The 24,535-nt window shown below is 55.7% G+C and overlaps 4 protein-coding genes and 2 non-coding genes across 8 annotated transcripts; 3 read left to right on the forward strand and 3 right to left on the reverse strand.

The window, feature by feature from the left end:
- Nucleotides 1-111: 111 nt before the first annotated feature.
- TBL3 (transducin beta like 3) lies at nucleotides 112-8,937 on the reverse strand. Of its 2 annotated transcripts, XM_051778000.1 has the most exons (22): nucleotides 8,870-8,937; nucleotides 8,683-8,734; nucleotides 8,506-8,601; nucleotides 8,307-8,354; nucleotides 7,678-7,819; nucleotides 7,300-7,384; nucleotides 6,493-6,660; nucleotides 6,073-6,148; nucleotides 5,811-5,907; nucleotides 5,197-5,393; nucleotides 4,748-4,889; nucleotides 4,350-4,408; nucleotides 3,721-3,824; nucleotides 3,451-3,601; nucleotides 3,100-3,330; nucleotides 2,948-3,018; nucleotides 2,390-2,546; nucleotides 1,965-2,023; nucleotides 1,608-1,711; nucleotides 1,340-1,411; nucleotides 873-1,031; nucleotides 112-348 (listed from the first exon to the last, which is right to left on the reverse strand). In XM_051778000.1, the coding sequence occupies exons 1-22, from the start codon at nucleotides 8,917-8,919 to the stop codon at nucleotides 236-238; spliced, it is 2,433 nt and encodes an 810-aa protein (XP_051633960.1). In that variant the 5' UTR covers nucleotides 8,920-8,937; the 3' UTR covers nucleotides 112-235. The 2 variants fall into 2 exon arrangements, with proteins under 2 accessions (XP_051633960.1, XP_051633965.1); XM_051778005.1 differs by lacking the exons at nucleotides 7,678-7,819; nucleotides 8,683-8,734; nucleotides 8,870-8,937 and having other exon boundaries at nucleotides 8,506-8,590.
- A 479-nt stretch (nucleotides 8,938-9,416) lies between these two features.
- LOC127469181 (small nucleolar RNA ACA64) lies at nucleotides 9,417-9,541 on the reverse strand. The gene has a single exon (XR_007903888.1). It is a non-coding gene; the product is annotated as a small nucleolar RNA ACA64 (small nucleolar RNA).
- Nucleotides 9,542-10,016: 475 nt separating this feature from the next.
- On the forward strand, nucleotides 10,017-13,005 carry RPS2 (ribosomal protein S2). The gene is made up of 7 exons (XM_051779059.1): nucleotides 10,017-10,210; nucleotides 10,315-10,404; nucleotides 10,885-10,992; nucleotides 11,594-11,767; nucleotides 11,847-12,006; nucleotides 12,455-12,546; nucleotides 12,884-13,005. The coding sequence occupies exons 1-7, from the start codon at nucleotides 10,055-10,057 to the stop codon at nucleotides 12,962-12,964; spliced, it is 861 nt and encodes a 286-aa protein (XP_051635019.1). The 5' UTR covers nucleotides 10,017-10,054; the 3' UTR covers nucleotides 12,965-13,005.
- LOC127469177 (small nucleolar RNA SNORA64/SNORA10 family) lies at nucleotides 12,227-12,364 on the forward strand. The gene has a single exon (XR_007903887.1). It is a non-coding gene; the product is annotated as a small nucleolar RNA SNORA64/SNORA10 family (small nucleolar RNA).
- A 360-nt stretch (nucleotides 13,006-13,365) lies between the features above and the next one.
- NDUFB10 (NADH:ubiquinone oxidoreductase subunit B10) lies at nucleotides 13,366-14,950 on the reverse strand. The gene is made up of 4 exons (XM_051779079.1): nucleotides 14,711-14,950; nucleotides 14,108-14,246; nucleotides 13,726-13,865; nucleotides 13,366-13,576 (listed from the first exon to the last, which is right to left on the reverse strand). Exons 1-4 carry the CDS (start codon nucleotides 14,856-14,858, stop codon nucleotides 13,473-13,475), a joined length of 531 nt encoding a protein of 176 aa, XP_051635039.1. The 5' UTR covers nucleotides 14,859-14,950; the 3' UTR covers nucleotides 13,366-13,472.
- RPL3L (ribosomal protein L3 like) lies at nucleotides 13,807-24,461 on the forward strand. Of its 2 annotated transcripts, none has more exons than XM_051778550.1 (10): nucleotides 13,807-13,929; nucleotides 16,944-17,136; nucleotides 17,498-17,666; nucleotides 18,818-18,953; nucleotides 20,059-20,245; nucleotides 20,926-21,086; nucleotides 21,341-21,442; nucleotides 22,157-22,252; nucleotides 22,659-22,778; nucleotides 24,350-24,461. In XM_051778550.1, exons 1-10 carry the CDS (start codon nucleotides 13,906-13,908, stop codon nucleotides 24,404-24,406), a joined length of 1,245 nt encoding a protein of 414 aa, XP_051634510.1. In that variant the 5' UTR covers nucleotides 13,807-13,905; the 3' UTR covers nucleotides 24,407-24,461. The 2 variants fall into 2 exon arrangements, with proteins under 2 accessions (XP_051634510.1, XP_051634511.1); XM_051778551.1 differs by lacking the exon at nucleotides 13,807-13,929 and adding an exon at nucleotides 15,765-15,869.
- Nucleotides 24,462-24,535: the final 74 nt, after the last annotated feature.

Consider the following 24,535-nt stretch of genomic DNA (forward strand, 5'->3'; position numbering starts at 1 on the left):
ATGTTTGAGTGTCTGGGCCTGAAAATTCAGGGCATGAAAATACAAACCAGAGCTTGGCCAAAGAAACAACCCTTTCCTCTCATTGGGCCCTGAGGAGATTGAATGCTGGGCTTGTTTTACAAATTAACATTTAAAAATTTATTATAAAATACAGGAACTAAAAATACAGTTACCATCCTGGTAGGAAAGAGCTCAGGCTCCCCCCCTTTGGAAAGAGGAGCCGGTGGGAGGAGGGTCACAGGGTCCCGTTGTCCTGCTGGGCCGTGTCCCCCAGCCTCATGTGCTGCCACATGAAGTCGATGAACATGGAGGCCTGGAGCAGCCGGCTGAGCCTCTGGAAGTGCCTCTCTGCAGGGACAGGAGTGATCAGGGCAGTGGGAAAGAGCTCCCTGGAACAGGGTGCAAACATTTCCCGTGTCCCCAGACTGTGGAGCCAGGCTGGGAGAGCTGGGGGGGTTCACCTGGAGAAGAGAAGGCTCCAGGGAGACCTGAGAGCCCCTTGCAGGGCCTAAAGGGGCTCCAGGAGAGCTGGAGAGGGACTGGGGACAAGGAACAGAGGGACAGGACAGGGGGAATGGCTTCCCACTGCCAGAGGGCAGGGTTAGAGGGGATATTGGGAAGGAATTATCCCCTGGGAGGGTGGGGAGGCCCTGGCACAGGTTGCCCAGAGAAGCTGTGGCTGCCCCATCCCTGGAATGTCCAAGGCCAGGTTGGACATGGCTTGGAGCACCATGGGCTGGTGGAAGGTGTCCCTGCCCATGGCAGGGGGTAGATTAGCTGAGCTTTAAGTTCCTTTCCAAGCCAAACCATTCCAGGATTCTGTGCTCCAGGCCACAGGAGGACACCCCAGGCCCGGCCCCGCAGCGACTCACCCGTGTAGGGCAGCAGGGACTCCACAGCAGGTTTAATGCCCGAGAACTGCAGGAGACTGTCGGGTGCCTCGTGCTTCAGGAGGATTTCCAGGACAGCCTGGGCCTCGTGGCAGTTCCGGGAGTTGGTGTTCCAGGTGACCAGGAACGCCAGCACGGCCTCTGTGGGGGAGGGACACCCATGTCTTGGGTCTTACAGAGGTTCAGCTCCCACAGACAGTGACTGACGAGCCCAGAGGAGCACAGTAATTCCAGACAGAACCATTCCTTGAGCCATCACACCCTAAATGTGTGGGATGACGAGGCCTAATGTCCCTGAATGCCACACGGTAGGGGATGGAGCTGGATGAGCTTTAAGGCCCTTCCAACCCAAACCATCCCATGGTTCTATTTTATGATTCTTAATTTCAGTTGAGAAAACAAGCCCCTGACCTGGAAGCTTTCAACACTCAAACCACGTCGTGACAAACCTTTCTGATCCTTCCGGAGCCGAACAAGGTTCTCTTCCAAGTGCTTCCTCCCCTCGGGTTCCTTAAGGATGGCTGCAGAGAGAGAAGGGAGAGTCCAGGCTGAGAGCAGGGAGACCACTGGTTAGCTGGGGTGATTGCACTCAGGAACACGGGAAAGAGAGAGGGAACACTGAGGCTTTCCGACTAATAATTAGACCTTGGAGCCTGGAAAGAGTGTTCTGGAAAGCAGAGGGCAGGAAAATGCCTTCGGAGCACGAGATGGACTCACCCTTGACCACCGTCAACACGGTGTGAGGCCGATCCAGGGAAATGGCCAAGCCCAGGGCTCGGAGGTACCTGTGCTCATGGAGCAGGTTAGAAAGCTCTTGCTCTCTGAAAAACAAATCAGGGTCAAGAGTGAGACCAGTGTTTGAGTGGTGGAAACAAGCACTGCACAAAAAGCAGCAGATTTGGCAGTAACAGCGTGCAGGGGGGGTCACACCAACGAGTCAGTGGTGCTTGTCAATAAATGCCTCGGTGCTCCCACTAAATATTGGGATTAGATGGAGCTGGATGGCTCCAGGTGTGGGCAGTTCCACTGGCCAGTTTGCCTTTCACAGCTCTTAATTGCACGAGACCAACTCACTTCATAATCTGCTCCTCCTGTTTAGCTTGTGCTTCTTTCTCCTCAATTTCAGTGACATCCTATAAAAACACAGCATAAAACTTTATCAAATCTTGCTTTAATACACACGGATTTTTATTGAGCCATTGAGTGCTTAGGAGAGCAGGTTCTGCAGCAAGATCTCTAGGCCAAGTAATTTAAGGGTTAAATCCAGTAACTCCCAACTTCCCTCCAAGCCACCAGTGCCTGAGGCTGCTGGGGCCCATCTGCTGCAGGGGAAACACAGTCTGGCCAAAAAATAACCCCAAATCCCAAGATAAGCCTTACTGACCCAATTCCAAAGTGCAGAAAATGGGAACACATGAGGAACAAGCCACTGGCATCCTGAGTTCTCCATTTATGCTGATTATTAACCCTGAGAGGAGTCAGGACCCCCTGTGCTGTACCTGCCAGAGTGTGATGCAGGAGTCACTGGAGGCTGTCACCACCATGTCATCTTGTTTGTTGGAGTGAAGACCCCAGATTTTATCTTCATGACCATCTAATGTCTTAACACACTCATTTGTTTTAATAGTCCAGAGTTTTAAGAGACCATCAGATCCACTTTTGGAAGAGAAACACAAAACCAAAAAAAAATAATCACTGGACAGATCCATTCTTGCTCTGCCCCCCCCTCAAATATCAGATAAACTTGTCCCATTCCAGTGCCTTCCAAACAGGAACAGAATTAAACAAAATGTGCAGGGCAAGATGCACACTTAGCTCTGCCTCCTGTGTGTGTCCCCAGCCCAGCAATGCACAGCAGATAAACAGAATCCATGGAATAACTGGAGAAGAGGATTCATTCAGCCCCTGTAGAAAGCTTGGCCTAAATATGGCACCTTCCTATCAGTCTTTCCAAGGACTCCTTGGACACAAGACTCTTCCCTCTTGCTGCTGCTGCTCAGCCAAGAGATTCCCTCCTGACCAGTTGTGGATCTCCCCCAGACTCCCCAGGCACAAACCTGCTGAGCAGTTGGGCCCCTCGGCTCACAAAGATGATCTTCAGCACTGAGGCATCGTGGCCTTCGAAGGTCTGGGAAGGGGAAAAGAAGCTCAGTTTCCAAAGGACCAACCCCAGGGCTCTGCCTGGAGCAGGGGCAGGAGCTCTCCTCACCTTCAGGCAGCTGAAGTCCCGAAGGCCCCAGAGCTTCAGGGTCCCGTCTGCCGAGGAGGTGGCCAGGACCTGATCCACGGGGGAGAACTGCACGCACCAGATGCCCCGTCTGTGCCCCGAGAACACCCCCAGCAAGGAGCAGTCAGAGCAGGACCACAGCTTGGCCAGCCTGTCCTGCGAGCCCGTGGCCAGCAGCTTGTCATTGGGGGACACTGCCACGCTGTTGATGTCCTGGGGGGGAAGAGGAGCACAGAGCACTTCAGCCTTTGCTCTGGGAATGACCACAGGGGGAACACGGGAGAGGGAGATTTAAGTGCCAGAGCCACGTTCTGGGCTCAGGGGGAGCCTGACCTTGTTGTGGCCCTTCTCAGTCACTCTGGCATGGAGGGTTTCTGGGCTGGAGATTGAGGCTGCTTTTGCTTTGGAAGTGAGGGATTCCGGGATGTTCCAGATCTTGATTGTGCAGTCCTGGCTGCTGGTTACTACAAAGCTTTCCTTCATTCTGAGAGGAACAAAAACATTGAGGAGGCAAATCAGTGGCTTCCCCTGCCCAGGAGAAAAGGCCCTTCCCCTCCATGAGCAGGAGGACACAAAGGGACAACCTGCCCCGGTCTGTGTTACCTGGAGCAGGCGACAGCGCCCACGCCGTGGGCATGGCCCAGCCCCTGTGCCACACAGACCACCCTGCCAGCCTTGCCCATCCTCCAGACACGGATGCTCCTGTCCTGTGGGGGAGAGCACAGAAACTGCTTGATTTTCTGACAAGAGATCAGCCCCCTGGGCTTTCACCACATCCCCAGCCTGACTGGTCCTGAATTTTGCAGCTTGAACCTTTGCCTGCCTTTGTCAGAGCAGGTGAGGACACACAGCCAGACAGGACAAAGCTCCAGCCTGGGGTTCCAGAGTGGAGATTTATTGTGGGGTCTATCAGAGGTTTATTTTTGGGTGTATCAGGGCAGTTGGCACTTTTTCTTCCCACCCAGAAGCTCCCATCAGTCCCACACTAACAACTTCTCTAATTCCAGACCCAGATGCCTGGAGAAGGAACCATCTCCTTCAGGCTAATAAATACAACTGATTTCCCAGGGACAACATTAAAAAGGGACAGTGAAGAACCTTATCTTTGGGGGATGCAGCAGACAGGAATTGTATGAATAAAAGGCCCTTTCTGGAGTGCTAAAAGTGGTACAATTTTGCCCATAAAGATCAGTAAAGTGAAGAGCTGCATTAAATGAAGAGCAGTGACACACCTTGGCACAGGTGACGAACATCAGGCCTTTTCTGAAGACATCCAAAGCCATAATTGTTTCTAAAGAGAAGGAGACAAAACAGGTGGATGCACAGAAATACTGAAATGGGACAACAGGAATGTGTGAGTTAATGAACCCACTGTCCTGGGGACAGGTCTGGGACACTGGGACAGGACATTCACAATCCCTGTGGAGCGAGTGGCACTCACACCCCTTCAGCTCCAAATTAAACTGATGTCACTGCCAGTGACAGGGACAATGGGATATATCCTTTCTCCACACAACTCCCAAACCTGTTGTGATGCTGCTCAAGGGTTCCAGCCTCCACAGGAGCTCCAAGAGAAGCTGGACAAGGGAACCCCTGCCCTTCTCCCAGCCAGGTCAGCGCTGGCACTCACCTGTGTGGCCATAGAGGATCTGGCAGTGGGACGTTGCCAACTCAAACACTTTCAGCTGGGGGCTGTTGGTGGCCACAACAATGTGAGAGTCACCAGGGCCCAGGAACTTCACATCCAGAACCTCCTCGTTGTACCCAGCGAGCTGGAATGGGAAGAGTTCAGCAGGGAAAAGCTGCAGTGCTGTGATCTCGCATTTAACGCTGGGTGTAAGGATCTCTTTTACACATAAGCTGGAGCACAGGAGGGATTTCTGCCTGGGCCTGTTCTGCTTCCTGGTTCTTTGTTGGTCTCTGTGCAAAATTCCCCCCAAACAGCCCCACCAATGAAATTTCTGGTTTAGCACCAAGGAACAATTCCAGAACAGGCCGGAGACAAGGGACAGAGCTTTTAGCAGGAGCAGAGCTGATCCCAAACCATGGATAAAGGCAAAAGAAGGCTGGGGCTGTCACCTGCTTGCGGAGCTGGAGGGTCTGTGCCTCGTAGAACATGATGTTGTGCTCCAGGGACACGGTGAGCAGCTCTCCCCGCGCGGGCACCCACAGGCACTGGCACAGGCTGCGCTCGCTCGGCTCCTCCCGCGGCGCGAAGGGCACGGGCTGGCTGTACACACAGCCTGCACTGGCCACCTCCCACACCCTCAGGATGCCTGCAACAGCCACGGGATACGTCCTCTGTCACAGCCAGGCTCACACAGTGACTGCCCAAGGGGTGTTATCCGAACCCTGGCACTGCCCACGGGAAAAGCTGCGCAGCTCCAGGGCAGGACCGGGCAGAGATCTGACTCCAGTGGCATGAGAAGCCACAGTGCTTCTGCAGTCTAAATCAAACTTCATTGCAGTTTGGGAATTACTTATATGTATTTATGGGTTTGAAAGTATATTTTTATGCAGATAAATGTATCTGAGTATTAAATGTTTCAGAGCACATCTGACCCGTCCTGCTCATCCCCAGCTGCCCGAGGAACCCGGGAGCAGGCTCTGCTCTCCAGCCCAAGCTTCTGCCATGCAAAGAACTCCCATCCCAGCAATCACAGCCCCCAAAAGTGGCAGTGGCACTGCCTCACCTTTGCTGCCAGCTGTGACAAAGTGCAGCCCTTGTTTCTTCACACCCAGCTGAGAGAAATCCCCCTTCTCGGGCAACAACACGGCGGCTTCCACGGTCTGCAAGAGTCAGAGAGTCACAGAGCCAGGGCTGGCCAAAAACTCTGGGAGGGCAGAGAAACCTCATCCCATAACACACAGAACCTGAAGAGGGAGAGCTACTGTGGGACCACGACCTGGAAACTACAAAAGGATCCCAAAGGAATAAGCAAACCCCAGTTTCACCTCGTAGACGGGGACGGTTCGTTTGCTCTCCCTGCTCTCCAGGTCCCACACCATGCAGATTTTATCGCGGCCAGAGCTGCAAAGGAAAAGGTGTTTCAGTGCCAAATCCATGTGCAAATCTGGCACTGTGGGAGTTCAACACCTCTCTGGAGAGGTCATGGGAAAGAACATCAGCATTCCCTGTGCCAGCAGAGTGTAATGCCAGAAACACAGACCAGGCTGGACGGGGCTTGGAGCAACCTGGGCTAGTGGCAGGTGTCCCTGCCCATGGCAGGGGGTGGGACTGGATGGGTTTTAAGGTCACTTCCAACCCAAACCATTCCAGGATTCTGTTCTACAGGTGCCAAGACCCTCTGGAATCACCCAGCCCTGGCAGGAGGTGAACAGGACAGAGGTCAAACCCCTGTACCCAGGTGGTACCTCAGGAGGGTGTTTCCATCTGCAAATGCCAGCGAGGTGACAGCACTGAAGTGCCCATCCAGCACAGCCACACATTTGCTGGAATTCAGGTCCCAGATGCGGATTTTGTAGTCCATGGAGGAGGAGAAGAGCTGCAGGCGGGAGATGTCCGGGTGGAACTCGACCAGGCTGGGCAGGGGGAGAGGAACAGGACAGGAATGAACCACCTGCAGTGCTGGCCTTGGTCCAGCACCTAAATAAGGACACATTTACCCAGGTCAACAGGCCAGGCTGGATGGGCTTGGAGCAACCTGGAATAGTGGAAAGTGTCCCTGCCCACGGCAGGGAGTGGAATAAGATGAGTTTAAAGGTCCCTTCCAACCCAGACCATTCCAGGATTCCACGAGAGATCAATTGACACAGATTTATAAGAGACTTTCTTTGTAGGGTCTCATTCCTCTGCCACCCACCAGAAGACTTTACTGTTTGTCTTTGCCAGTGTTCCCGTGCTCTTGGAGCACACCAGCCAGCAAGCACAGGGATTCCATTTGGATCCCAACCAATCTGAGGACACTGGTTAGTGGTGAACATGGTGCTGCTGGTTCATGGTTGGACTCAATGATCTGAAAGGCCTTTTCCAATCTTAACAATCCTGTGATTGTATGAAAACTCTTGACAAACTGGGCTAGAGACAGTCATAGCTCTGCTCCCAAAAACCAGGAAGAAGAGGCCAGAACCTGCTTGGAGTGGGCCTTCCTATTCCATTAACTCAAGATATTCCAGGTCAGTCCCAGCACCCCACAAATGGCAGACACAACTCCTCCTTACTGTACCACTCCAGAGGATCCTTTCAGGTTGTGTGTGCAGTAGTGTTTGACCATATCCCAGACCTTAATGGTGCTGTCACAGCCACCTGGGGAAAGAAGGACACAGGGAATGAACCACGGAAGAGAGGGAGGCAGGAGTCCAACACATCTGCAAAACTTCAGGAGTTGCAAAGACATGAGAAAGGAAAATGAACCCAGTAAGAACAACCCACGGCAAGAGCAGCCCCTGGAGCACCTCACACTCAGTCAGACCGTGGAACAGGGAGGGTACAGGTCATGCCTGACCCTGTGCTGTGCCCTCGCTCCGGTCGCTGTGTCCAGCTGAGGGAGGTTATTCCAGAGCCGAAGGGCCCCCCCGAATCCCCCCAGTGCCCCGTACCTGTGGCCAGCAGGGTGGCTGTGGAGTCACAGGCCATGGTGGCCACGGGCAGGGGGTGCAGGGCCCGCCAGGCGCGGGCACAGCGCGGCTCCCGCCAGTGCCACTGCCGCAGGAGCAGCGCCCGGGAGCTCGTCAGCAGCACCTGGAATGGGCACAGGGACACAGTCAGGCTGGGATTGGGGCTGGATCTGTGCCAGGGCACACACACTGGGCACAGGGACACGGTCAGGCTGGGATCGGGGCTGGATCTGTGCCAGGGCACACACACTGGGCACAGGGACATGGTCAGGGATGGATTGGGTTGGACTTCGTGCCAGGGCCCACACACAGGGCACAGACAGGGCAGGTGCCACAGCTCAGGCTCCTGGCATGTCCCAGTCACACCCAGGAGGGGACACAGGGAAGGGTGTGAGGAGCCTCCGTGGGGACCTCTGGAAGCACAGAGATCATGGAATAGAATCAGGGAATCTCCTGTGCTGGAAGGGACCCACAGGGATCATCAAGGCCAATCCCGGGCACAGGGCTCCCCAAAATCCCCCCACATTCTTGGAGTATTGTCCCAACACCCCCTGCAGCAGCCCAGCCCAGCCCCCTGATCCACCCAAAATAAACCTCTGATCCAAACCCACCTCGTCATCGGGGCTGAGCACAAAGGCAGTGACATCCTCCTCCTCCTCCTGGGAAGCGAAATCCCACAGTTAAACCATCCCCGGATCTCAGAGCTCCCTTCTGACACCGAGCACAGCTTGGGGACAACCCCAAACCCACCCGCCTGTGTTCGGGACCGTTCCCACCCTCCTCATTCCCGGGAGCGGCCGTGCCCCTCACCTGCTGCAGGCTGTGCAGGAGCGCTCCCGTTTCCACATCGAGCACGTTCACTTTGCTCCCGCAGGGGCAGAACATGAACTTCCCATCACGGCTTATCTGGGCAAGAGGGGGTGAGAAGCAGGAACGTTACAGAGCCGGGAGACGCGGCACTCCCAAACCCTCCAGAGCTGGGATTACCTGGATTCGCCCTCCCTTGTAGAACGGCTCGATCTTCCGCGACACGGTGTAGCTGGAAGGGAAAGAGACGGGAACGGAGCGGCCCCGTTAAACCAGGACGGCGGCGGCCGCGCAGCCCCAGCCCGGCGGCCCCTCGATCGTCCTTTCACTCCCATCCCGGCCCTCACAGCCCCAGCCCGGCCCTCACTTGCTCTTGAAGCGCACGGGCTCCGCGGCGGCCGCGGCCGTGTCCGCCATGGCCGCGCTCCACGTGCTTCCGGCTGCCACGGGAGGCGTTTCCGGCGCGCGAGCGACGTAAGGAGGGGACGCCGCCAGCGCCACGTTTAGTGCGGGGCTCCCGATCCCTCCGGGACGGCGGGAACAGCCCGGCCTCGCCCCCGCGCCGCTTCCCAGCCATCCCGACAGTCCTCCAGCAGAGCATCCCCCCCCCCGCCCCAAGGAAGCCACTTCCCGTGTCCACCCACAGGTGAAAGCGGGATTTTTGAACGGTGGGAGAAAGAATACAGACTTGACGCTGTCTTTTAGGCAATTCATCTTTTATTGAGCATAAAAGTCCATAAGTGAACCCTTTCCAGCTGCGACTCCTGTATCGCCGCCCATCGCAGCCTTCCTGTGCTTCGCACGGACGCCACGGGGAAGGGACCGCCCTGGCCGCGCTCCGCACCTGTGAAGGAGAGAAAAAGCGCTCAAACAGCCGTTCCAACGCCGGCCCTCCCGGGGCACCCCAGCACGGGGCTTATGGGAACATGGGTTTTACTCCCCACACACAGCCGTGGAGAATAAGCTTAATGTTCCCGATGCTGTGGGCGCCGTTATCTCACCCGGGGCCACAGCAGACCCCGAGTGACTTTCAGACCGCGCCGGGCGCTACCGCGGACACCAGAGCGCCTTCCTAGGCCGCTCTGCACACCTCACCCGGTCTGACCCAACCCCGGCTCAGGCAACGCCATGAACAGCACCCAGCGGTGTGGTTTAAAGGCCAAAGGAGCCCATCAAGCACACTAGCCCCAGTCCCAGCCTCACCCGCCCCGGGTCTGCCGCGCAATGAGTGCGACGCGCGTGGGCACCCTTATATACGGGGAGCCGCGCACGCGCTGGCCCCGCACCCTGTGTAACCAGCCGTAAGCCGCTTATTTGCCGCGTGGTGTGTTCTTTATTCAGCTCGCAGGGCTCGCACGGTAGGGCTGTGCTCTCGCGAGACTCGCGCACTATAAATAGCGGGCGGCGCAGCGGCGCGGCCTTCTACACTGAGACAACACGTAAGTGCGGCGGGGAGCGATGGCGGCGGGAGCGGCCCGGCCCCCCATCCGCGGCCATCCGTGCCCCCCGGGACCCGCCGGGGCCAGCCTGACGCCTCGCTCTCTTCCAGCAAATGGCGGACGACGCCGGTGCTGCGGGAGGACCAGGAGCGGCCCGCGGGGGCTTCCGCGGTGGATTCGGGACGGGGCTGCGGGGCCGCGGGCGCGGCCGCGGGAGGGGCCGGGGCCGAGGCCGTGGGGCCCGCGGAGGCAAAGCCGAGGACAAGGAGGTGAGTCCCGCGGCCGTCCCGGTGCTGCCGCCCCCGAGGATGGGGCAGCAGAGCCGGGGTTCGGTGGGTGATGGCAGCGGGTGATTCATGGATTTCTTTGGCAGTGGATTCCTGTCACCAAACTTGGCCGCCTGGTTAAGGATATGAAGATCAAGTCTCTTGAGGAGATTTATCTCTTCTCACTTCCTATCAAGGTGAGTTGCTGTGGATGTGGAAGTGATGGGTCATGGAGATGCTCTGAGGGCTGGAGCCAGGCTGGGAGAGCTGAGAGTGTTCACTTGCAGAAGAGAAGGCTCCAGGGAGACTTCAGAGCCCATTCCAGTGCCTAAAGGGGCTCCAGGAGAGCTGGAGAGGGACTGGGGACACGGGGTGGAGGGACAGGACAAGGGGGAATGGCTTCCCACTGCCAGAAGGCAGGGTTAGATAGGATATTGGGAAGGAATTATTCCCTATGAGGGTTGGGAGGCCCTGGCACAGGTTGCCCAGAGAAGCTGTGGCTGCCCCATCCCTGGAAGTGTCCAAGGCCAGGTTGGACGGGGCTTGGAGCAGCCTGGGATAGTCAAGGTGCCCCTGCCCATGGGAGGGGTGGAATGAGATGAACTTTTCGGGTTCTTCTCAACCCAAACCATTTAGGATTCCATGATTCCCATGTGTTCAGTGCCTGACTGTTGCAGGAGTCGGAGATCATCGATTTTTTCCTGGGCTCATCCCTGAAGGATGAGGTGCTCAAGATCATGCCTGTGCAGAAACAGACCCGTGCTGGGCAGCGCACCCGCTTCAAGGTAACCCTGCTTCTCTGCTTCCTCATCGTGAAACCTCCCCTCTGCTCTCTCCTGCATTATATTAGTGTCATTTCAATTGCTCCAAATCCCATTTTCTGTAGTAACCAGTAAATACTTGGCTATAAGAGCAGTTAGTAACTTATGAAGTGTATTAACTTCACAACCTCAGAGATATGTGCAGACATTCCTCGAAGCAGCACTGTCCCAAAAGTGGGACTGTAACACCCTTAAAAGCTCTTTCAACCAAACTATTCTGAGCTTACAAAATTAGGTTATGCTTGCACAGCAGTGTTGGGTTTTCAGGAGAAGTTTTGGGTGTAAAGAGGGAATGCTGTTTGGAAATCATTAGGATTTCTGCCCAGTATGAGGCTGCAGCAGGGAATCGAATCCCAGTGCTTTAGCCTTGGCTGGTTTTGACTGAAGGATATGCTCAGAGGGAAAGATGGGTCTCAGGAATGTGAGCTCTGGTGATCAAGGTTTGGGAGTGAGCTGTGAGTTCCTGCTGAGCACACTCATGGATTATTTTTGAGAATCCCAGTGGACTGTGCTGTGTTAAGGGAGCTCCTGCACAGCTGCCATCAAACCTTCTCTTCCAACACAGGCGTTTGTGGCTATCGGGGACTACAACGGCCACGTGGGGCTGGGCGTGAAGTGCTCCAAGGAGGTGGCCACGGCCATCCGGGGGGCCATCATCCTGGCCAAGCTGTCCATTGTGCCCGTGCGCCGTGGCTACTGGGGCAACAAGATCGGGAAGCCGCACACTGTGCCCTGCAAGGTGAGTGTCCCACGGGGCTGCAGTTCCTGGGGGCTGTGCCGGGGGGTGTCCGGGAGCCTGACCCGCTGTGTCCGTGCAGGTCACCGGGCGCTGCGGCTCCGTCCTGGTGCGCCTGATCCCGGCTCCGCGCGGCACCGGGATCGTGTCCGCCCCCGTGCCCAAGAAGCTGCTGATGATGGCTGGGATTGACGACTGCTACACCTCGGCACGGGGCTGCACCGCCACCCTTGGCAACTTCGGTGAGTGTGGAGTCACTCGGAGCTCGGGGCTCTTCTTGTCCCTGATGGGGACAGAAAACCCGCCTTTCCACAGTGTTTTAATCTGTGTTGAATAAAAACTGCCAGCAGGGGAGCACAAGCCAAGGCTTCTGCTGACAGGGCAGGTTCATCCTGTTGCAGGTGATCCTCGAGTTCTGTACAGTTACAGAAAGCTGGGGTTTATCCTGTGCTGGTCCTGAATCATCTCCCAATCTGCGCGATTGCACTTGTGTCCCGTAGTGTAATTGTCGTAACTGGAGAGAGAGAGAAACCCAAGTTTTGTGTGTTCACCAGAGAGACCCCGGCCGTGGTCTCCCTGTCCTTGCAAAATCTTACATTTTTGGAGCTGTGGGGTGTTTTTGGGGCTGTGGGTGGGACTGGTGAGCAGGGTCTGCAGGAGTGACGGGCCGTATGTGACACCTCTCTGCAGCCAAAGCCACCTTCGATGCCATCTCCAAAACCTACAGTTACCTGACTCCCGACCTCTGGAAAGAGACTGTCTTCACCAAGTCTCCTTACCAGGTAACAGCATTTTGGCAACTTGCTCAAATCTTACCCTTCCTGCCCCTAAAATTCAGGTTCTTGTACCTAAAAAATGGGTAGTTATAATGAGACAAGTAGTAGTTTAAGTCTGAGCCAACTGCCAGGTTAAGTGTGGTTTTTAAGCACCTTAGTTTTGATTAATAATTGAAAGTGGGATTCCATGGACAAAGAGTAAAGCTGTGGAATGTTAGATAAGTTGAACTACCCCAGCCCCACCTACACACCTGGTGCAGGGGTTTAAGGGGTGGGAAGTGGTGCTGAGGAACCTCTGAGAGTGGATTGAGGAAATAAAGCACTGTTCATGTACTTTTTGCAGGAGTTCACTGATCATCTGGCCAAGACCCACACGAGAGTGTCGGTGCAGAGGACCCAGGCAGCTGCTGTGGCCACAACTTAAGTGGGTTTTGTACAAGAATAAAGTGAGAAGTGAACAAGGAATTGTGGTTGGTGTGATGGGGGGTCGGTGCACGGGGCAGGTGTGGTAAACCATGGAATGGTTTGGGTTGGGAAGGACCTGAAAGCTCATCCCGTTCCACCCCCTGCCATGGCAGGGACACCTTCCACTGTCCCAGGTTGCTCCAAGCCCTGTCCAGCCTGGCCTTGGACACTGCCAGGGGCACATCACCTTTACCCAGACTGAGGGAATTCTCAGCCAGGGCTGTGCAGAGCAGCACAGTGTTTCTGGTGGCTTATGGAGGAGAAGGAGAGGTCCAGAGGGCAAATCCCAGTTCTGGCAGCCTGGGGTGCCTAAGTTTAGGGCTTTGCAAGAGCTCTTCAAAGAATGAATCCAGATCCCAATTGTAGAGATGCCTGGGCTGCACGTTTATTGTGGAGGCACCAGAGGTCAAGGATGCCACATGCACTTGGGTTCCAGCACCATGGAGTGAGGGGGAACCGTTTCAGCTCTACTCAGATGCCTTTGCTTGTGCTGCTTTCCTCTCCTCCATCATCCTGTGCTTCTGCTTCATCAGGCACGTCCGTGCATTTCCATGGTAACCCAGATCACCATCTAGAAAGACAGGAAATGTCTGAGCAGTGCATCCCATAAGCCTGTGTTCCATGTGAAGTCTGGGATGTGTGAAACCCCCTTTCCTGGGTTTGAGACTCCTTTCCCTGAGTTTCAGACCCCCGTTCCCTGTATGCTGTTCCCATACTCACATCTGTCCTGGTAGGCCTTGGTGACCTGTTTCAGCAGCTCCACCTCCTTGGCACAGTTCTGGAACTGGTTGGGTCCTTCCCTCTGCTTGCACGCACCCAGCCTTTCCCGGACTATCTCCACGATTTCCTGATCAACCATCCTGCAGGAAAGGTGGCAATGAGTGTAACAGCAGCCAAGAGATGACAGAAAAGGTGAACCAAGAGGTGAGGATACCCTGTGGAATGTCAGCATTGGGTTTTTAAGGATCATGGTCCCTTATGCCACCCTGCCCAGGGACAGCAGGATTGTGAGGTGGGTAATGTGTAATGGAGTGGGCAAGAGATGCTGCAGCTCCCAGGGCTGAGTGCCCAGAGCTGTGACCTCGCCTGGGGACAGCCGTACCTGTCCCTCCTCCACTGACACTCAGCCTCGAAGAAGCACAGGTAGTCGCCCTCCAGGCACTCGCTCAGGTCGGGCACGCGGCGGAACTTCTGGTGATAGTAATAGGTCTTGTTCTTGGCTTGCTGCCGCTCGATCCACTCTGGGGGGACAGCCTGGTCAGACACTCCAGCCCCAGATTCTGAGGGGCAGCACAGCCCCAGCACCTGCCCCAGCCTGGTGTTGCCTTTTTGGGCATGTCTGCATCCAGCTCATGTGCCCACCTGTGTGTCCCTCTGTCTGTGCCGTGTCCCACGTCCCTGTGTGTCCTGTCCATGCTGTGGTCTTGTCTGTGTCCCTGTGTCCCCATGTCCCTGCACTTCTCCCACTGTCCATACTGAGTCCTATACCCCTGCGTCCCAGTGTCCCTGCTGTCCCCGGTGCTGCCCCTTCCCTCTGCCCGTGCTGTGTTACTGCCTGTGCCCGTGTCCCTGTGCCCTTGTGGGTCCCATCTCCCTGTCCCTGTGCCCGTGCCCTCACGCCTGTGCCCCGGTGTGCCCGTCCCGGTGTCCCCGTCCCCACGCCGCAGCCCAGCTCCCGCGGGGGGCTGTCCCGCCCCGCCGGTACCTCGGACGAAGGTGACGGGCGCGTCAATGACATAGGTGAAGAAGGTCTGCACGAAGGTGAGGGGGTTGGGCGCCGATGTGGTCCTATCGGCGACGGGGGTGCGGGTCGGCGGCACCTTGTACGCCTCCCAGTCGTGGTCCTCCGGCATCGCGGCGGCGGCAGCGGGGGCAGCGAGGACGGGAGAAGATGGCGGCGGCCCCTGAGGCGGCGGGATCGGCGGCGGGGAGGGGGGGGCGGGAAAATGGCGGCGGCCCCAGAGGGGGCGGGAGCGCGGGAAGATGGCGGCGGCCCCGGGGCGCGCTGGGAGCTGTAGTCCGTGTGTCACTCCTCCCTCACGGGATCCCAGAATCCCGGGATGGGCCGATTTGGAAGGGACCGCAGTGTGTCCCGTCTGGTCCCACCTCCCTGCTCCGGCAGGGTCACCCCAGAGCACAGGGAGCAGCATTGTGTCCAGGCGGTTCTGGAATATCTCTGGAATGCGCCCCAGGATTGTCCACACAGCACAGCCAGACCGCCCTCAGTGGGACTCCTGATGACCCCAGGATGCATGGCATCCCTGTGAGGGTGGGCAGGCCTTGGGCAGGCCCTGGCACAAGTTGCCCAGAGAAGCTGTGGCTGCCCCATCCCTGGAAGTGTCCAAGGCCAGGTTGGACGGGGCTTGGAGCAACCTGGGCTAGTGGAAGGTGTCCCTGCCCATGGCAGGGGGTGGAATGGGATGACCTTTAAGGTCCCTTCCAACTCAAACCATTCTGTGATTCCAAGTTCTATTGCCTCAATCTCTTTTCCAGTCACAATCACAAAGCCTTTCTTGCCTGGGCTGGTGGAGGGATTTTCAGTCTGAGCTGGGGGTGCCTGGAGCAGATGTTCACAGCTGTGGGTGTCCAGTACCCGGGAGGAAACTGGCCTGATTCCTGCCATTCACGTTCGAGCTGTTCAGGAGGGAGAAATGTAAACCGAGACAGCAGCAATTGACCTTTATCACTCCACAACTGTCATGTCCAACCTGCCAGCTTGGCCAGGAATGAAATGAATATCGCAGTGGGTGAAGCGAGCGGCTAAATTTGTGTCTTCAGACCGATAACCATCTTAAGTATTAATCTGGGGAGGCACTTACTGACAGCCTCTTTCTGCTGCTGCCTCAGGCTGAAGACGTCCCATGGTCGGTACAGCTCTGCTGCTGTTGCTTTTGTGCAGAGCAGGGCTGGGTTATGGTCATGGAAGTGCTGCTGGAATGGGGTCAAACTCTTGGTAGTTCCACTTAGGCTGGAAAATAAGCTTGGTAGAAAGCGCAGCCAGGTGCTAGGACTGATCTTAGCAAGGAGGGAGCTGCAGTGGGTGCAGGACTAACCCTTTGCTGCTTGGGCTGACCCCCAATTCCCTGCCCTGAAACCAGTTGTGTGAGAACTTGTCTGTGCTGCTTTCTCTCTGCATGACCTTGTGATTGGGGTTTATAGATTTGCCTCTTCTAATTTGTTTTTCAAGGTGCATTTTGAACCTGTACATGTTCCTGTTATCAATTCCTTTGGGCATCCTTTCCCATTTTTTTCTAATCCTTGGTTGTGCTTGTTTGGTGCCATTTGCCTTCATGACATAATGCCCAGGAATGCCAGGCAGGCCCTTTTGGTGCTGCAGGATACAAAATAAGTCGTTCTAATTAAGAGCACAGAAGGACAGGCCTAATAAGGAATATATTTCTCCTTCAAAGCCCTTAAGCAAAGCAGAAGGAGAGAGATCATGTTAAATTTTTTTATTTAATTGGCAGAATTTGTCCAGAAACTTAGTAAATTCAAACTGAGTAAGTTCAGATTAGATATTGGGAAGAAATCCTTCCCTGTGAGAGTGGTGAGGCCCTGGCACAGGTTGCCCAGAGAAGCTGTGGCTGCCCCTGGATCCCTGGAAGTGTCCCAAGGCCAGGTTGGAAGGGGCTCGGAGCAGCCTGGTCCAGTGGAAGGAGTCAGGGTTGGAACTGGATGAGCTTTAGTGTCCCTTCCAACCCAAACCATTCCACGACTCTACAAAATTCTTCCATGCACACGATGGAAGCTTGAACAAAATCCCATCCTGTTATGAGTTTTCGGAATGGGAAAATGCTGGAATCCAGGAAGAGCCCAGAATCCCTGCAGCATTCCCATGTTAAAGGGGAGACTTTCTGTTGGGATTTTTGTTGTTTTTCCCATTGTCCCATTTTCTGGGACCCGAGGGTGAAGCTGACCTTTGCTGTTCCCCCCCGCAGTCCCACCGCAAGTTCTCTGCTCCCAGGCACGGCCACCTGGGCTTCCTCCCCCACAAGAGGAGCCGCCGGCACCGCGGGAAGGTGAAGGCATGGCCCAAGGATGATCCCAGCAAACCAGTCCACCTGACAGCTTTCCTGGGCTACAAGGCTGGAATGACACACACTGTGCGGGAGGTGCACAGGCCTGGGCTCAGTAAGGCTTGGCTGGAGGAGGCAGGAGCCACATCCAGGAGGGAATAGAGGGAACCCTTGTTGGTGGGAATCTCCTGGGAAAGGGGTGGTGGAGAACACAGCTTCCAGGTTATGTCCTGGATACTCAAATCCTGGATGGTCAAAAGCCACCTCAGCATGAGCTGAGTGGTGGGGGGCAGTCCTGGAAATGCCCACACTGGGATGGTGAGGGTTGGTCTGGGAGATGGGAAGGCTGGGACTGGCTGGGAGACCAAACATCACCTTGACCCCTGTGCTCACTGTGACAGCCTGCCCACAAATCCCCAAGGGAATGCCCTGATCCCAGATGGTGCTGAGCACCACTTCCCTCTGCTGCCTTGCAGAGGTCTCCAAGCGGGAGGAGGTGGAGGCCGTGACCATCATCGAGACCCCCCCGATGGTGGTAGTGGGGGTCGTGGGCTACATCGAAACGCCCAAGGGCCTGAGGAACTTCAAGACTGTCTTTGCTGAGCACATCAGCGACGAGTGTCGGCGGCGCTTCTACAAGAACTGGTACCTGCTCCCTGCAAGGGTCATCAACAGGGGAAGGGGCTGCCCAGGGAGGTGGGGGAGTCCCCATCCCTGGAACGTGGCACTCAGTGCTCTGGGCTGGGGGACAAGGTGGGGGTCGGTCACAGGTTGGACTTGGTGGTCTTGGAGGGCTTTTCCAACCTCAGTGATTCTGGGATTCCCAGACCTGGGGTGTTCCTGGGGGCCTGCATGCAAGGGGTCCCTTTCAGGATTTCCACAGGCTCAGCTCCTGGTGGAGTGGAACTGCTGCTTATTTAGTCATGCACAGAGACACTGCAAACAGCTTGGTGCTGGGGATCAGCATATGTGTATGTAAATTTATTCTAATAGTCAGACGAAGTTAGCTCTCTCCACAATATCATGTGGCAGGTTCCTTTTCCCTCGGGCAGGTTGGGCTCATCTCCTCTCCAGTTAACTGGGATGCTCGAGCTGAGGCAGCAAATGGAGCAAAACCAGATTTGTCAGAGGGGAAAGTCAAGGCAGAATGTAGCCCCTGGGCCTCATAAACACCAACACCCCAAATCACCTCCAGCAGAGAGGAAAATGGAAACACGAGTTTTCTTGCTGTGGGAATTGTGTCTCCTACAAGGGTGCCATGGAGACCCACCCACCACATGCCTCTGATCCCTGTTTTCTCCTGTCAGCTCTTTTCATGGCCCGTTCACTTTCCTCTTCCCACCCCAAAGCCCCTGACAGTCAGGTGGGGTTCAGGTACCCACAGGTACCTTGTGCCTCCAGGGAAGTGCCTGGCCTGTTTTGTGATTTCCTAGCTGTAGGAATCTCCTGTAACAGTGCCATGGAGACCCACCCACCACAAGCCCTTGATCCCTGTTTCCTCCTGTCTCTGATTTTGCGCCTGTACTCTGATGGCGCCGAGCCAGTCAGTGGGAGACAACTGGGTTCCTCATGCAGAAAGGTTTCAGTTCCCCTTGGATGAGCCCTTTTCACAGCTCATTACCCACTTTCCTCTTCCTACCTCAAGGCCCTGCCAGTCAGGTGAGGTTCAGGGACCCACAGGTACCCTGTGGCTCCGAGGAGGTGCCTGGCAAGGTGAGCTGTCCCCCCTCGGTGCTGTCTCGGGGTGCACGAGCCCTTCATCAGCTCTGCTGGATGTTAAAACACTTCTGTCGTAGGCACAAGAGCAAGAAGAAGGCGTTCACCAAGTACTGCAAGAAATGGCAGGATGAGGCTGGGAAAAGGCAGCTGGAGAAGGATTTTGCAGCGATGAAGAAGTACTGCAAGGTCATCCGTGTCATTATGCACACACAGGTCAGGGCCTTCCCCTGGAGTGGGCAAGGGGGGCTCAGGGTCTTCCTCAGCTCCAGAGTGTGGAGAGGGCCTGGAGATGGGATCGGGGGGGTCTGGTGGGGTCACAAGAGACCAAGTGGGCAGAGGGTGTGAGATGGGATGTGCAGGTGATGGGAGGTGCTGGCTGAGCTTCCCAGCTGCCTCCTGACCTCCCTGTCCCCTTGAGCTGGGCTCAGTAGAGCTCCCTGCTCCAGGTTTGCTTCAGGAGCTGTGGTTTGGGCACTCTGGGGACTCCACACACCCATGGAGGAGAGCAGGAGGAGGGCAGAGCCCGGGCAGGTGCTGAGCCCTGTGTCAGCAAGGGACCTCAGGCCCCATGATCACCTCAAATTAGCAACTGGTGTCAAATGTTTTGGGCAAAAATAACCCCACTGGCAGGCACAGCTTTGCCAGATGCTGATTGCTGGATACACAGGGTCCCATTTTCATGCTGATCCCTGGGTTTAAGGGCTGCTTTGGAGTCTAGAGGAGAGCTAAGCTGGCTCAAGGCTTCACTTGAGGCTGGCACAGACCCTCAGTGTCCCACTGGGGTGGTTTGGCAGAGGGGTTTGTACAGGGAGCTGGGACTGGGAGAGAGTGGAGGCAGCTCTTGGTGGGAACTAGAAATAACTGCCCAGTCTGGAAGCAGAGGGGGAGCAGGACCAAAGGAGAGGTGCTGGCTCAGACTTGGAGCACAGAGCTGCTTCCAGGCTGGTCACAGTGTCCAGCTCAGGCCCTGCTCTGCTGATGGGCTCCTTTCCCACGGCTGTTACTCCTGTACGTAACTCCTGTAGCAGGATGGTGTTGACCTCTCCCTGTGCTCCTGGGAGAGAGCGTGTGCCCCAGCTCCTGCCTGGCCTGGCACTGGGAGATGGGGTAGTTGGGCTCAAGGACAAGGAATTGGCTCCGAGGGGTCCCAGATCTAAAGGCCTGCTGGCCCAGGGCTCTGGCTGCTGTGAAAGGGGGTGAAGGGGCGGCTCTGCTCCCCCCTGTGCCCCTCACAGGCCGTGAGTGACTCAGCCCTGCCTGTATGTTTGTGCCTGGGGGACGAGGGGAAGGTTTCTCCCTAAATGCCGGTGTGGTGCAGATGAAGCTGCTCCCGCTGCGGCAGAAGAAGGCCCACGTGATGGAGATCCAGCTGAACGGGGGCACGGTGGCCGAGAAGGTCGACTGGGTGCGTGAGAGGCTGGAGAAGCAGATCTCTGTGCACAGTGTCTTCAGCCAGAACGAGATGATCGATGTCATTGGCGTGACCAAGGGCCACGGCATGAAAGGTACAGAGCAGGGAGAGCCTTGCCAGGGCTTTGGGTCTGTCCTTCTCACGTGACACTGCCCCTGGGGTGGTTTGGGGGGAGGACAGTGTTAAAACCACACTGGGAACTCCCCAGGTTGTTGCACAGGGAGTAGCAAAGAGTCCCTGGATCTCAAGCCTGACATCCAGTTCTGTTGTAGCAGAACTTGGTTTCCTTAATCTCAGGGATTCCAGCGAGGGCAAAGTGCAACAGGGGCACCCCTGATGTAGATACAAAAGTGCTGACCAGGTAACTTCTGATGGAAAGATTTTCTCTGAGATTAAGGCCATTAAAGGCCGTGTTGTCTGCTCTGCTCAGAGTCCTCCCAGGAGGCTCAGAGGCACCATCAGCACATAAATGAACCTGGGCTAGTGGAAGGTGGACCTGCCCATGGCAGGGGGCTGGAATTGTGTGATCTCTAAGGTCCCTTCCAACCCACACCATTCCGGGATTCTCTGACTCTCTGAACTCCTCCCCAGCCCCAGGTGTGCAGAGGTGTGGGTGTTCCTGTGTGTGTGCATGGAACACATCCCAGTCTGACCAGAGCCCTGGGAAGTGAGAGCAGAGCTGTGCTCTGGCCTGTCCCGCTGCTGAGAGCTCTTGGTCTCCCCCCAGCACTGTCTCTGCAGGATGATGAGCCTCTCCCTCCCTCACATTCCCAGGGGTGACGAGCCGCTGGCACACCAAGAAGCTCCCCAGGAAGACACACAAGGGGCTGAGGAAGGTGGCCTGTATCGGGGCTTGGCACCCCGCCCGCGTGGGCTACTCCATCGCCCGCGCCGGCCAGAAGGGCTACCACCACCGCACCGAGATCAACAAGAAGGTACGGCCCAGGGGGCTCCCTCTGACCACCACACGCCTTCCTGCCTCCCATCCTGCCTCCATCCTTCTTTGCACGGTGCCCTCAGTTCCCCCCAGGCTCCCCAGATGTTTCCCGAGAGATCTCCCTGTCTTTCCTGGTGCTCTTTCCCTGCTCGGGGGCACACCTTGGTGAACACCGGGTCGTCCCGTGATTCTTTGTGTGTGTTTCTGTCAGGGGCAGGAATGTCCCCACCTCCGTTGCCTCTCTGTTCCCAGATTTACCGCATTGGCCATGGGATCCACGTGGAGGATGGCAAAGTGGTGAGGAACAATGCCTCCACCCACTATGATATCACGGAGAAGACCATCACACCTATGGTAAGGGCTGAGGGCTAACGGGGCTGTGACTGGCTCTGGCTCAGGAATCTGAGCCAGGGAAGTAATTCCTTGTTTGGAGACAGCTGTGTAGGAAATGATTTGAAGGAAATTCACTGTAAGAAATGCAGTGATTCCTTTCCTTATGTTTTGGACGTGGGAAATCATCCACATGTGGTGTCTTTTGAGGCCCACTGGTAGACCCTTGTGGCTGATAACTTGGGTGGGAAATGAGAACTTGCTTTAAAAAAAAAAAAAAGAAGAAGAAATCACATTAAAAATCTGACAGTTAACAGAAAAATGTTTGTTACTTGGTTTAAAAATTCGCTTTTGTGTATTGAAAGCTGTTCACTTTTGAGTCTGGCCAGCTCTGCTCTCGGTTCACCCACACTCTCCAGTGAAGGAAGCAGGTTCTGGTTCCCCAGCTCTTATTTGGTGGATCCAGCTGGGATAACTCAGTGTGGCTGACATGGTTCTGGTGGTCTAGTGGAAGGTGTCCCTGCCCACAGGTGAAACTGGGTGATCTTTAAGGTCCCTCCAACCCAAACCATTCCAGGATTCTGTGACTCCCAGCAGGCAACCCGAAGGGTGCAGAGTGCTGTCAGCTGGAAGGACTGTCAGACACTGCGTTGTTCTTCCCCTAGAAAATGCCTCCTGTGGACAGGTGTGCTCCCACCCTGCTCTCCTGCCCTCCAACCTCTCTGCCTCTCCCCACAGGGTGGTTTCCCTCACTACGGGGAGGTCAACAACGACTTCCTCATGCTGAAGGGCTGCGTCGTGGGCACCAGGAAGCGTGTGCTCACCCTGAGGAAGGTGAGGGTGCCACAGTGCCGGGCAGGGACGGGCTGCAGCTCTCCAGGAACACAGGGGGCAGGGGGATTGGTCAGATCCCTGGTGCTGTGTTGCAGAGGGCAACGTGGCACGTGAGTGTGGTGCTCAGACCATGGGCAGGCAGATGGTTTGTGGGGTGTGCGGGTGGGTGGAGTCTCTCTGGAGACAGAAGCCTCAAATCCCCGAGGGGCCCAGAAATGAAACCTTGGGCTGTGAGGAAACGAAAGAGCAGCTTTCACCTGCCACCTGAGCACCAGGGCACTGCTCTGAGAGCACAGATTTTCGTGGAGATGTTTGCTTAAGGGCTATTCCAACCCTGTTCCAGCAGAGCAGAAGCCCTGATTTTCTGTAACGATAACCCTGATGTGTTCTGACTCTCCTTCCCCAGTCCCTCCTGGTGCACACAAGCCGCCGGGCTCATGAAGCCATCGAGCTCAAATTCATTGACACCACTTCCAAATTTGGCCACGGCCGCTTCCAGACAGCCCAGGAGAAGAGGGCTTTCATGGTGAGTTCCCTCTGGGCTGCCTCCAGCTCCTCGTGGGGCTAAAGCAACTGACTGTCTCCAACCAAGCACCTTCTAGTGGAAGGTGTCCCTGCCCATGGCAGAGAGGTGGAACTGCATGAGTTTGAAGGTCCCTTCCAACCCAAACCATTCCAGGACTCTGTGATTCCATGATCTGCTTCTCTCTATAACAACAGGCAAATGAATGATTGAGGCTCTCTTGCATAAAGACAGCCATGAGTTCAGTTCACACAGCAGAAATTATGCGAAGGAAGAACATGAGTGTTGTGTGAGTGATCCGAGACAACCCAACTAGCAAATAATAGACCATATGGTCAACCAGTTCCCATTCACCTTGGGAAGTTTTAAACAAGCAGTTAACTTGGCAGGCACTGCCTTGGCCATATGGTCCCTTTCACTTGGAATTGTGCACTGCTTTGATTTGTTTGGAATGATTTATAGCTTTAATCTTCTTGAGAGGAAAAAAGTGTGGGTCATGTTCAGGCACAAATTTGTGATTCTTTTGTCAGAAGCTTTCAAGAAGGCCAAGCAGTGTATTTTTCTTAAATACAGGGCGAAAAAGAAAAAAAGATTAAATAATCCAAACCAAGCAGTTTCTTGAATAGCTTTGCAGCCTACACCAGAGTGCTGCAAGTCTGAACTGAAATGGAGGAAGCACTGAGTAAGCCAGGAGAGAGAGAAGGAGAAAGGAAAAGAAATGACTGCCTGGATCCCACGCAGATGTAAACTGGGTCTGGATCTGGCCTGTCAGCCAGAAATGCCATGTGAAGCTGGCTAAGCCTCCTTAGTGCTGGGAGGGGGATTGGCTTGACAGTGCCTTTGCAGAGCTCTTTAGAGGTTAAGCTGATTTCCTTCAGCTCAGTGTCAGGAGCCTGGTGTGTGTCACAGCAAGCCCTGAGCTGCTGTGGTGAGGATCTCTGGGGCAGCAGGAGGTTTCACCTGGGTGCAGCTCTTTTCTTTGCCATTTCCCCCTGTATATTGTGTGGTAAAACATCACATTTGGCTGGAATTTGAGGCACATAAGTAATCCCTGCTGTCTGATCCTATAGGATTGATTTGTTCTGGGACAACTCCATTTTTTAGCCTCAGGCTCTGTTGAGTTGGATGCCAAGGAGCTGTGCCTTGAGCTGAGGGAGGTCTTGCCTCCTCCAAGGCTCAGGCAGCAGTTCAGCAGCTTTCCTACCATGGAAACACTGGAACACCTCCTGGAAAAACTCATCAGCCCAGTTCCTGGTCCCCTCCATGTTCCCTGACAGAGATCAGCCCCCTGGCTCAGGGCAGGTCACTCCTCGTGCTCTCTGGCTGCTCTGGTGCTGTCCAGAGAAACAAACCCTCTGTGCAAGGGCAATGATGCTCCTTTCCCAATTCCTGGAGGGTGCTGGAGGCTCGGGGGGGCTGGTGGATGGTGGCACTGAGCCCCCAGCTGGGGAGCAGGGACCAGGAGCAGCCCGGCCCAGCAGAGCTGCATTTGTGCTCCCCACAGCCTAGATGCAGCTCTTCAGGCCAGGTTTGTCTGTCCCTAACCCCAAACTCTCCTCTCTGCTCCCTTCCAGGGCCCTCAAAAGAAACACCTGGTGAAGGAGAAGCCAAGTGTGCAGGAAGAGCTGTAAGGATGGATACGAGGCTGCCTGACTGGGCACTTCCAATAAAGGGGCTCCAAGCCGTGCCTGCTCCCTGTCTTCCCTCTGGAGGGATGTCTTGCCTGTTTCCAGCAGGCAGGGATGGGAAAAGTGGCACTT

This window comes from Manacus candei, unplaced genomic scaffold, assembly GCF_025592945.1.
Source record: "Manacus candei isolate 608988 ecotype Guabito, Panama unplaced genomic scaffold, ASM2559294v1 h1tg000002l, whole genome shotgun sequence".
NCBI lineage: Eukaryota > Metazoa > Chordata > Aves > Passeriformes > Pipridae > Manacus > Manacus candei.